Consider the following 13,161-nt stretch of genomic DNA (forward strand, 5'->3'; position numbering starts at 1 on the left):
CACAATGGGGCCTATCATGGGGAGGGGGGAGGGGGGAGGGATTGCATTGGGGAGTTATACCTGATATAAATGATGAATTGATGGGTGCTGACGAGTTGATGGGTGCAGCACACCAACATGGCACATATATACATATGTAACAAACCTGCACGTTATGCACATGTACCCTAGAACTTAAAGTATAAAAAAAAAAAAAAAAAAAAGATGTGTTTCTGCCTGAAAAAGGAATAGATAATCCCTTGTATTTTTATAATCCTATGAAGTTCCTCGGTTTTTGTTTATTTGTTTGTTTGTTTTTTGAGACAGAGTCTCATTCTGTTGCCCAGGCTGGAGTGCAGTGGTGCGGTCTTGGCTCACTGCAACCTCCGCCTCCCGGGTTCAAGCGATTCCCCTGCCTCAGCCTCCCAAGTAGATGGGATTACAGGTGCCCACCACCATGCCCGGCTAATTTCTGTATTTTTAGTACAGATCGGGTTTCTCTATGTTAGCCAGGCTGGTCTCGAACTCCTGACCTCAGGCGATCCACCCACCTTGGCCTCCCAAAGTGCTGAAATTACAGGCGTGAGCCACAGCGCCTGGCCTGAAGTTTTATATATTAAAATTATAAAAGCCTTTGGTGAAGTGAGGCTCCTTTTTATTTTCTGGAATTAAGAAATGTTCATGAGGCCAGGCACTGTAACTCATGCCTGTAATCCCAGCACTTTGGGATGCTGAGGCGGGTGGTTCACTTGAGCCCAGGAGTTCAGACCAGCCTGGGCAGCATGATGGAATCCCATCTCTACTAAAAATAGAAAAAATAGCTGGGTGTGGTGGTGTGTGCCTGCAGTCCCAGCTACTCAGGAGAGAGGTGGGAGGATCACCTGGGCCCAGGAGGTCAAGGCTGCAGCGAGCTGTGATCGCACCACTACATTCCAGCCTGGGTGACAGAGAAAGAAAAGAAAAGAAATATACATGATACCCTGCTGATATAGTGGAATCCATCTTCTGAGGAAGTATTCTATAAACTTTTTCAATCTGCCACACATTTCCAGATATCTAAATTTTCCCTGACACAGACTGGAGGGATGGATAGGGGCAGGATTTTATCTTCAGAACAAAAATTAACTGCATGTTGGTTAAGGTGGCCATATAATTTACTGTTTAAACCAGGATGCTTAAGAAAGCACTTTGTAAAAAAAATTTTTTTTTTTTTTTTTTGAGATAGAGTCTTGCTCTGTCACCCAGGCTGGAATGCAGTGGCATGATCTCAGCTCACTGCAACCTCTGCCTCCTGGGTTCAAGTGATTCTCCTGCCTCAGCCTCCCAAGTAGCTGAGATTACAGGTATGCACCACCGCACCTGGCTAATTTTTTTTGTATTTTTAGTAGAGACAGGGTTTCATCATGTTGGTCAGGCTGGTCTTGAACTCCTGACCTCAAATGATCTGCCCACCTCGGCCTCCCAAAGTGTTGGGATTACAGGCGTGAGCCACTGCACCCGGCCATAAAAAACTTAATTGGAGTTTGTTCTACATGCAGAATGATGAATCTTCTATGACACCCGTGAAACCAGCACCTAGACTGAGAAACAGAATGTTACTAGAGTCTTCAAAACCCCTTGGGTGTTCCATTGTAGTTGCTATACGCTTAAGGCAACTACTATTCTGACTTTTCCAATGCAGAGATGAGGTTTGCTGGTTTCTATACTTCATATAAATTGAATTACACTGTATACTTGTTAATATCTGACTTCTTGAGATTGACATTGTAGGTTGATCCATATTACTGGGTATAGTTCTAGTTGTAGATAATTTCTTTCCATGATGTAAATTTATTTATTCCTTCTATTGATGATGGGTACTTGGGGGAGTTTCCAGGTTTTGGTTATTATAAATAGTATTGCTAATAATATTCTAGTATCTTTTGATGAACATATATACATATTTATTTTTGGCATAAACCTGAGAGTGAAATTGCTGGACAATAAGGTATGCATAACTTTACCTTAAGTAGATACTGCCAGTTTTCCAAAGTTTGTTCTCATTAAAGCTCTCATCGGCAGAACATTAGAGTTCTGACAGCTGTATATTCATTTTGATATTCAGTGTTTTCCAGGTTTAGCCATTCAGATATGTGGTAGAGGTATTCTCATTTGGTTTAAATTTGTATTTCTCTATTGCATGGTTTAAATTTGCACGTTTTTCTGTTCCTTTCTTTTTCTTATCAAACTAAGACTTTTTTTTTTTTTGTCTTGCTCTGTTGCCCAGGCTGGAGTGCAGTGGTGCAATCTCGGCTCACTGCAACCTCTGCCACCCGAGTTCAAGTGATTCTCATACTTCAGCCTCCAGAATAGCTGGGATTACAGGTGCACGCCACCCCATGCCTGGCTAATTTTTGTATTTTTAGTAGAGACAGGGTTTCACCATGTTAGCCAGACTGGTCTTGAACTCCTGACCTCAAGTGATACCCCTGCCTCAGCCTCTCAAAGTGCTGGGATTACAGGCATGAGCCACTAGGCCCAGCCAAATTAAGACATTTTTAAGAAGAAAGGAGACAACAGGCATAAATCAGATTGTTAATGTTAGGAATTTGGTTTTGGATGTGATAAGTTTGAGATGTCTGGGAAGCAAACACCATATGGAAATACCAAGAAGACACTGGATTATGCAGGTCTGGAGCTTAGAAGACAGTTCTGGGCTGGAGATACAAATTTTGGAGTCCCTGCCATGGAGACAGCATTTCAGTGAAAGAATGAATGAGATCACCCACAGAGGGAGTGCAGAGGGAGAAAAAGCCCTAGGACCGAGCCTGAGAGGCACCAAGGTTCATTCACAAGTTGCGGGTAAAGAAACTGCCAGCAAAGGAGCCCCTCCACCATCCCCTAGAAGGAGCTACTGAGAGGCAGGGGTAACAGGGGGAAGAGGGGAGAAGCAGAAGCCAAGGGAAAAAGGTTTCAAAAAGGGAGTGTCCAGTGTATCAAACTGTTGATTAAAAAACAAAACAAAACACATTCTGTGTCCTTTCGTCTCTCCCTAGCCATCATCGTCTACAGACTGCCATGGACCTGGAAATGCAGCAAGTTCCTGATGAAATCCATCCATGCAGGGTTAAATGCAGTTGCTGCCATTCTTGTAATTATCGCTCTGGTGGCCGTGTTTGAGAACCACAATGTTAACAATATAGCCAATATGTACAGTCTGCACAGCTGGGTTGGACTGATAGCTGTCATATGGTATTTGTTACAGGTCAGTATTTCAGTGTATTTACAAGCAAGTTATAAAAATAATTCAGAGACTGTAAATTATTATTTTTTTTTATTTTTTATTTTTTTTGAGACAGAGTCTCGCTTAGCCGCCCAGGCTAGAGTGCAATGCCGCGATCTCGGCTCACTGTAGTCAGTGTCTCCAGGGTTCAAGTGATTCTCCTGTTTCGGCCTCCCGAGTAGCTGGAATTATAGGCACCCACAATCATGCCTGGCTAATTTTTGTATTTTAGTAGAGGGTTTCACCATGTTGGCCAGGCTAGTCTTGAACTCCTGACCTCAGTTGATCCGCAAGCCTTGGCCTCCCAAAATGCTAGAATTACAAGTGTGAGCCACCACGCCTGGCGACTGCAAATATTTTCTAAACATTCTTTACATTTGTTTCTATTATAACTATTTTCCCCTAAGGAGGCACCAGAATTGCAGAATTCGCAGAATAAAATAATAAGAAATCAAGATTTCCTATACTGGATATGACTTTTAATCTGGATTCTCTAAAAACCAACTTATACTCTGCTCTATATCTTAATATGTAAAATCAAGAAATATCAGGCTGGGCACACTGGCTCATGCCTATAATTCGAGCATTTTCGAAGGCCGAGGTGGGAAGGTCATTTGAGCTCAGAAGTTCAAGACCAGACTTGGCAACATAGGGAGACTCTGTCTCCACAAATAAAAGCAAGAAAGAGAAAGAGAGAGAGCGAGCTTGATCTAACAATTAGCAATAAAGAGAATACCTATTTAAAAATCTGAGTCTTGGCTGGGCATAGTGGACTGCTCACTCCTGTGATCCTAGCACTTTGAAAAGCTGAGACCAGTGGATCGCTTGAGCCCAGGAGTTTGAGATCAGCTTGGGCAACATGGCGGAACCCCATCTCTAAAACAAAAACACAAAAATTAGCTGGGCAGGGTGGTGCACGCCTGTTGTCCTGGCTACTTGGGATGATGAGTTGCACAGATCCTTTGAGACCAGGAGGCAGAGGTTACAGTAAGCTGAGATTATGCCACTCCTCCCTGGGCAACAGAGCCAGACCCTGATCAAAAAAATAAATAAATAAAAATCTCTGGAGTTAATTAAAATGGTTCCCAGAGGAATATAGGCTTAAATGCTTTTATTACATTTTTTGGAAAGAAAACTTAAAATACATAAGCTATTCACTTAGTTAACTATAAGGGAACAGCAAAATACACCAGGAAAAGAGAGAAAACAGAAAGAATCTTAGGAATGAAAATAGGAGAGCAGGAATGCGAAATGTATGTTTCTGTGGGTAAGCCACAGAAAAGATATGATGATTTATGGAGATATATTTGTGCTAAATCCCTGAGCCCCATTTTCTTTTCCTTTCTTTTCTTTTTTCTTTCTTAGACAGGGTCTATCTCTGTCACCCAGGCTGGAGTGCAGTGGCACAATCTCAGCTCACTGCAACCTCCATCTCTAAGACTCAAGCAATCCTCCTGCCTCAGCCTCCAGAGTAGCTGGGACCACAGGCATGCACCACCATGCCCAGCTAATTTTTTGTAGAGACAGGGTTTTGCCATGTTACCTGGGCTAGTCTTGAACTCCTGTACTCAAATGATCTTCCCACCTTGGTCTCCCAAAGTGCTGGGATTACAGGCATGAGGCACCGCACTCGGACCCCATTTTCATATAGAAAGCACAACATGGACATCAGGAAGCTTGCTCTTTGATACTAATAGAATCACTGAAGTTCACTGAAGATTTAGGAATATTCTGAACCACCAAGAGGGAACCCTCTGAACCATTTCTAATGTATTTAGGCATTTTGGGTATTAACTAAATAATAAAATATGCAAACCAACCTATCAAATGCATTTATTACTTTTTTTAATGTAAATTACAGAATCTATTGTATTAGGATATACTTCAAAGAACAAAAGTTAATCTTGGCTATTCTTGGCCCTTTGATCTATGTAAATTTTAGAATCAATGCATCAAATTCCACCAAAAAATCTATTAGGATTTTACTTAATCTGTAGATGAATTTGAGAACTGACATCTGTATAATACAAGTCATCCAACTAATTATCATGAGCCTGTTTTTTCTTAGCCTTCTCCAAAATATTGCAAAGCTTTATATTTTCTTTGTAGAGTTGTTGTCTCCAACTTACTGCTAGCTCCTTGCTATTAAAAATGGTATCATTAAAAATTAATTCACTTGTTGCCTCTTTACAAAAAGTGCAACTGATCTGAAGTATAAATTTATACCTAGCAAACTTGATAGACTTATGTTAGTAATTAATCTCAAGATTCTTTGGGATTGTTTTATAATCTTACGTGATTAATAAGTTTTGTTTCTTTTTCTATCATCATATTTCTTTTTCTTGCCTAATTCAGTAGCTGAGACTTTCAGAAAAATGCTGAATAGGAATAGGTGATAAGGGATATAAGACAAATCCCTTCTACATCTGAGTCATGTCTTGGAAGAGAGCTAATCTGAAATGCCTACAGAGCATAAGCAGACTGTGTGCGAGCAAGAAATATACTTTTATATGTTAAGCTCTTGAAAATGGAGCCTGTTAGTTCCTATACCATGTTCTGTCCTAATATAATCAGATTAAAATAATTATCTTCTATTCCTAGTTTGTTAAAACATCTCATCTCATACATGACTGTTGAACCGTACCAATGTTTTTCACCATCTGTTCTGATGATTATATGATTTTTCCTCTTCAGTCTGTTAAAGTGACAAATCAAATTGTTTTGTTATTAGTTTCCATTTATTACTATTTTGTATTACACATGAGCTGATTCTCAGTGTGAATTAGTGCGTTGGACTCCTCCCCCTGCTTCTAGTATCTCCCCATTAGTCCTTGAATCTCAATCAAGAAAGTTGACTGAACAGTGATGTTAGTGCTTCCTCCCCACTGTCCTCTCTTCATCATTGTTTTACTAGGATGGTAGATCCTAAATAGGCATCTGAAAAAAAAAGTTCCTTTAAACTCAGTAATTCAGTAGCCACTAAGTCATCTTTATCTTGTTGAAGAGAGGATACTTGATGGGCAAAGGTGTGGGGTGACAAAACCATGAAAACATAACAGACTTCAGTTTATATAGGAACCTTGCTGTCTTCTCTACAAAGATGTATCCCACTAGTGATTTAATTATCAAGGAAATGAAGAAAACTTTTCTGCAGAATTCATTTCTTTCTCATAAAACAAAGGTCAACTTCTTTCCACATAGCTTTTTAGGTTGAACTCACTAAATTCTGTGTCCTAATGTACTTGGTTTTAGTGATTTAAAAAATCTGTTCCTTCCCTTCCTATTTAGCAACCTTAGGAGATTAGTAAAAACAAACCAGTAAGTACCAGAAAGTTCACTATAGTCGGATTAAAGACAGCAAAAACCAAACAGAAACATCCATACAGAGAACTGTATAAATAAATTGTTATAGCCTTAGGATATTAGCCATTAAAAGGAATAAATTAGATAAATGTATAGATATAAAAAAGATTTCCAAGACATTCTGTTAAGGGAAAAAAGCAAGATGTGGAACAATATGTATAGGGATAGTAAATTTTCTGGAAGGATCCATGAGAAGGTGATAAAAGGGGTTACATTGGGTAGTGGAACTGGAGTGAGGAAACTTCACTTTCTACCCTTTGGTTCTATATGAAAGGTTCTCTCATATTACACATGTTGCTTTTTAAATAATAATTTAAAATTAGTTTAAAACTTAAAATTAAATGATAACCTTTGCACTTTTTGGTATTTAGCTTCTTGCAGGTTTTTTAGTCTTTCTGCTTCCATGGGCTCCGCTTTCTCTCCGAGCATTTCTCATGCCCATACATGTTTATTCTGGACTTGTCATCTTTGGAACAGTGATTGCAACAGCACTTATGGGAGTGACAGAGAAACTAATTTTTTCCCTGTAAGTTGCATAGTCTTCTTAATTGTAATACTTAAGCCATAAAATGTTAAAGACTTGTTCACTGGGAAAATGTAAATATAACAAAATTTTTTAGATATTAAAATTAAAAAAATATTTTAAAGAATCTGTTATATCATATAGGTAATATGATATTACTAAAAGTTTAGAAGGACCAAAAAGTCTGACAAATTGTACTACTCTTACAAAACAACTATTGAAGTTATACATTCCCTTTCAATCTTGTTGATATGCATGTTTTTATATTAATTGTAATTATAGTGTACATACATTTTTGTTTTATCCTTTTTTAAAATTTTAAGTGATACTGGTGGAGGGTGTCCAGGTTTTTGGCGTTTTGAACAAAGAAGAGGACAAAACACACAAACAAAGCAAGTAAAGAATGAAGCAACAAAAGCAGAGAGTTACTGAAAATGAAAATACACTCCACAGGGTGTGAGTGGACTGAGCAGCCACTCAAGGGCCCTGATACAGAATCTTCTTGGGTCCAAACAGCCCCTAGAGGTTTCCCATTGGCCACTTGGTGTTCACCCCATGTAAATGAAGTGGTGGCCCGCAGTGAGTTTCATTGGTTGCAGAAAGCAACCAGTTAGAGGCTGAAGTGAAGTTACAAAGTTACATTCCTAGGCAAACCTCTGATTGTTTGTAGAAAGCAACCAATCAGAGATACTTTCAGTTTTCCATCTGCCATGCAGAAAAGCCGGGTTTGCAAAGGGAGTAGCATCCAGTCATTTTGCTGCTTAGATGTGGAAAGTTGGGGTTTTCCTTTTGGTTTAGTTCTAGGAAGTCCGTGTGAATTGACTCGAGGTTGCCACCTCCAGACCCTACCTGCCTCAAAACAAGTGTTACAGATGCTATGTTATTTTCGTATTTATTATTATTATTATTATTATTATTATTATTATTATTATTTTGAGACAGAGTCTTGCTCTCTCTCCCGGGCTGGAGTGCAGTGGCCGGATCTCGGCTCACTGCAAGCTCCCCCTCCCGGGTTTACGCCATTCTCCTGCCTCAGCCTCCCGAGTAGCTGGGACTACAGGCGCCCGCCACCTCGCCCGGCTAGTTTTTTGCATTTTTTTTTAGTAGAGACGGGGTTTCACCGTGTTAGCCAGGATGGTCTCGATCTCCTGACCTCGTGATCCACCCGTCTCGGCCTCCCAAAGTGCTGGGATTACAGGCTTGAGCCACCGCGCCCGGCCTCGTATTTATTATTTTTAAAACAATTTCATTATATATTCCTGAGTGAATTGTAGCATAATTTATATTTCTCTTTAATAGCAAGCTTTGAGAGTTTACATTGAAACTGTACTAGTGTGCATTTGAGCAGATAAATTCAAGACTGTTTTGCATGTTGCTGTATCATCCTGTTCGTAATTGGATACATCTCTTATTTCATAGGAGAAATCCTGCATACAGTACCTTCCCACCAGAAGGTGTTTTCGTAAATACGCTTGGCCTTCTGATCCTGGTGTTCGGGGCCCTCATTTTTTGGATAGTCACCAGACCGCAATGGAAACGTCCTAAGGAGCCAAATTCTACCATTCTTCAGCCAGATGGAGGCACTGAACAGGGAGCAAGAGGTTCCATGCCAGCCTACTCTGGCAACAACATGGACAAATCAGATTCAGAGTTAAACAATGAAGTAGCAGCAAGGAAAAGAAACTTAGCCCTGGATGAGGCTGGGCAGAGATCTACCATGTAAAATGCTGTAGAGATAGAGCCATATAACTTCACGTTTCAAAACTAGCTCTACAGTTTAGCTTCTCCTATTAGCCATATGATTATTGGGCTATGTAGTATCAATATTTACTTTAATCACAAAGGATGATTTCTTGAAATAATTTGTATTGATTGAGGCCTGTGAACTGACCTGAACTGGAAGGGATGTGATTAATATAAATAATAGCAGATACAAATTGTGGTTACGTTACCTTTATCTTGTTGAGGACCACAGCATTAGCACCGTGCCTTGTGCAGAATAGATGCTCAATGTGTGTCTACTAGTGGGTAATTGGATAAACTGGCAGCATCCCTGGCCTGTTGTCATGCAGTCATTTCCTGTTAATTCTGGGAGCCAATGATTTCACAACTCAAGGAAAGCAGTCCTAAAGGTTTAAAATCAGATCATGAATATCTGGGACAGGGTTTAGATTATGACGCTACACAGATACCATGATGAGAGTATATAAAAAAAAATTTAGGAAAGCACCTGGTTCCTTTCTCCCCATGCCTTCCTTCTGCTCCCTCCCCAGCTGGTTTGGGCTCAAATTGTTCCTGGAGACTAGGGTTTATGTTAGGGTATTGATAGATTAGAGCAGGTGGTTGAAGAGATCTTCTCTGGTCAGACTTGGAAGAATTTCCAAAACTGAGCTTAGCCCCAAGACTTCCCTAGGGTTGGTGTACTTTATGATCCAGATGCTAAACCTCTTAGAATGAAAATATGCTTCAGCACTTAAGTAGCATACACTGCCCTACAAACCTCAAAGAGCACTTTTTCCCAAGTTCTTATTTTTATTTTTGAAAGTACTCACACGGCACTTACTATGCTCCAAACACTCCTCTAAGCACTTTACAAATATTAACTCATTCAGTCCCTAGACAGACAGGATGAAGTAGGTATTGTTACCGTTCCCATTTTACAGGTGAGAGATTTGAAGTCTGGGGAGGCTAGTAACTCACCCCAAGGTCACACGGCTCATACAGGGTGGGACTGAGACTCAAATGCAGGCAGTCTGGCACCTCAGTCTGGATTCTAACCATTTCACTATGCTATTTTTGTCTTGTACTACTTTGACCTACCACTGAATAAACCTCAATTGCTGGAGTAGGGTGGAGTTAAGGGGATGCTTTTTACCTTTTGCTGTCTGCTGAGGCAGATTCCCCAGATAACCAAGGAAAAGGGGCCACCCATACCTGGAAATAGGCCATAGGGCCCCTGCCGCTGCCAACAAGCCATGGCCTACCTTGATACTTGTTTGATCTCAAAATTGTGTCTTGGTAACACAAAGATTTGGACAAGCACATCTGTGGCTTTCAAGTTAATTAATTGCGTTTTTTTTTTTTTTCTTCAGGATTTTAGCTGCTGAACAACTTTCAGTTTGGAGCTAAAAGAGACCTATCTCATGGTCTGCCCTTCCCTGGGGCAATAGCTAGGGTCTTTCCTGATTTTTATGGAATTGTAGGGGATATTTTGAGCTTTGGGTCCTCAGTAGTGAATTGAGACTTGGAGGCGATTTTTCATTCATCTCTGTGTGGGCTCTGGGCTGACAAATTAAAGCCTAGAGTAGTGCTTATGCTGAAATGATACTTTTCATTTTTTGGTTGATTTTTTTGCCTTCCCTTCAATTTTAAACTGAAGCATTTTAATGTGGGTAGAAACTCTACACCAAATACACTAAACATTTTGGTGCTTAGTGGATTTCTTTTTAGGTAACTGGTAATTACTTCCAAAGACTGAATACAAGCCACACTCCATCATGTCCCTTAAACTTCATGAAAAACCATTCAAGATCCCCTTGCTGCAACACTGTTCTCTTCTCTACTAAATTCTATTTCCAAAATTGGTAATAGAGCCAGAAGGATCCCCAGTACCCAGCCATCTGCTTGGCACAAAGTGGTAGCACAATTAAATTCAGTATGGGTAGAGCATGATACAGTCTTGGTGCCATAGAAGGAGTAGTTGCATAGTCACACATCATTTGATAAGTTGGATGTTCCATTACATAGAGGTACCAAAATTCCAGGGTTTTAGGAGGAAGGGATTAGATAGTGACTAAGCTGCCAGAATTGAGGCAGCCATTCCTTTTTATATAGGCTAAGAAACAGGTTATCAGTGAAAAGTTAATTATGGCTTTGACACTAGAATAGCTCTGTCGCAAAGTATTTAAGCACCCCTCATCTCAGCCCTTTATTTTATCTTTCATGTGGGCTAATGTGAGGATAATCTTACAGATGTTATAGGAATTTCTTTTCTTTCTATCTTTATGAAAACAATGCATATGAAATATATCTAGAAAACCTTTCTGTTTGAGACTCTTCTTTAATGGGCTTTTGATTCTAATGATAATTGTACCTTTATCTTTCAAAAGCTGATATTTCCTTCCTAAGCATCTCCCCAGAAAAATATCTCATTAAAAATCCCACAAATAATAGGGCAGAAGAAAGCCTTAGGTATCAATTCCAAAACAGTGATGGAAATTTCTCAAAATAATTATGACTTCTGTCATCTCCAGAGATAGTCTGGCTTAGTTTATTTACCCCATAATCTAATTTCAGAAAGGAAAGCTTTATTTTAACACTCATCTGAATCAACATTAAAGCCTTTTCTCTCAAAGTGCTTATTGAGAAACTCAAATGAATATACTTTTTGAATTAATGTCATCAAAAGTGTACGGCTTCCTGTGCTGCTTGTGTCAGATGGAACCTGCCCTCTAAAGCACTTTCTTTCCTTTACTTGCATGGTTTCATGTAAGCTGTGCTGTTTAGAAACAACATCTCAGACTTTACAAATAAATGACAAAGAAGGCAATTGCACTTTTTAAGGGATACTCACAAGCGATTTCTGTGTTCTAAAGGACAAAATACAGAATGTGTGTCATTTTTAATTAGATTCTTTCCCCTGCTGAGTTGGAAATTCCAGTGCAGCACTGATTGACCACAGTTGCCAATCTAAAAGCACAAAGACAGAAGTAAAGCTTTATGCTAATTTTATTCAATATGATAGAAAATTTATCTTGGTATGTCCTTTTTTAGATAACTCCAGCAGAAAACTGTAACTGCTATGTCTTCAGGAAAATGTAGAAGAAAGAAAATTATTATTCTTTAATTCCTACGAGGTACTTGAAAACCTTAAGTGGAAAAGATTTCTATCTTTTTATCTTAGTGCATTTATGGAAAAATATTAACTATCCTGAATATTTTATAATTTTGTAGGAAAAATATGCATCTATTTTTTCTTGACTTCTTTTTATATAGTAATAAAAGTTATTTTGGAAGCTGTTTGTGTGCTATCTGTTTGTCCGGGGTAGCAGGATAGGCATTGTTGTGAAAGTTTCTTTGCCATGGTTTTTGGTCTGTTTGTTTGTTTTTCAGCAGAGGTAGTCTTTTTTCAGTTTCTTGATTATGTTAACTGAAAAACCAGACTCTGTAATATATAATACATATTTTATAATATTATTTAATATTAATGTTATATAATTATATATAATATTCAATATTTTATATAGATAAAATTTTTCACAGTAAAGAATTTAATTAATGCAAAGCAGCCAAGCAGAAGGACTGCAGTTATCACTCAAATCACTGTTCCTGAAGGCTCAGAGGTTAGGGTTTTCCAATGATAGTTTGGTGGGCAGAGAACAAGGGAATGGATGCTGCTGATTGGTTGGGGATTCAATCATAGGTGTATAGAAAACGATCCTCATGCAGAGTCCCCCTCTGGAGGGGGGCCACAGGACCAATTAAGTCATGAGTCACAAGTCCGGGCGGGGTCAGCTCTTCGCTACCTGACGAATCTTAGGTTCTACAATAGTGATGTTATCTATAGGAGCAACTGGGGAAGTCACAAATTTTGTGACCTCTGGCCACCTGATTCCTGAGCAGTAAGAGATTAGACAAACTGATGCAGGGCAGGGGAGCCCCAACATGGAGCTTAGCCAGTGTAGGTTTCTGGCTTTGCCCAGGAAAGAATTCAAGGGCAAGCCAGAGGTGGAAGAAAACAGCTTTACTGAAGAGGCAGTGTTACAGCACCATGACTGATCCCGTAGAGCAGTGCTGCCCCCTAGGCAGACAGTAGCCTGTAAAATATTTTAAAGAGGTTTATTCTGAGCCAACACAAGTGACAATGACCTGGGGAACACAGTCTCAAGAGGTCCTGAGAAAGTGTGCCCCAGCAGTTGGAATTACAGTTTGGTTTTATATATTTTAGGGAGGCAGAAGTTACAGGGAAAGGCATAAATCAATGCATGGAAGGTATGCATTGGTTTGCCCCTTAAAGGTGGGATAACTTGAAACA

The 13,161-nt window shown here is 39.5% G+C and overlaps 1 protein-coding gene across 2 annotated transcripts in view; it reads left to right on the forward strand.

Annotated features, from left to right (window-relative positions):
- The window catches only part of LOC111522191 (cytochrome b reductase 1), a 27,217-nt gene extending 15,072 nt beyond the window's left edge, over positions 1-12,145 (forward strand). The window contains exons 2-4 of one of the 2 annotated variants that reach the window (XM_023186020.2): positions 3,015-3,223; positions 6,976-7,130; positions 8,547-12,145. In XM_023186020.2, coding sequence (XP_023041788.1) covers positions 3,015-3,223; positions 6,976-7,130; positions 8,547-8,850 — 668 coding nt within the window. In that variant the 3' untranslated portion in view covers positions 8,851-12,145. The remainder of the gene's footprint in view (positions 1-3,014; positions 3,224-6,975; positions 7,131-8,546) is intronic. The other variant, XM_023186021.3, reaches the window with a different exon arrangement.
- The last annotated feature ends 1,016 nt before the right edge of the window (positions 12,146-13,161 follow it).

Source organism: Piliocolobus tephrosceles, chromosome 11, assembly GCF_002776525.5.
Source record: "Piliocolobus tephrosceles isolate RC106 chromosome 11, ASM277652v3, whole genome shotgun sequence".
Classification (NCBI taxonomy): domain Eukaryota; kingdom Metazoa; phylum Chordata; class Mammalia; order Primates; family Cercopithecidae; genus Piliocolobus; species Piliocolobus tephrosceles.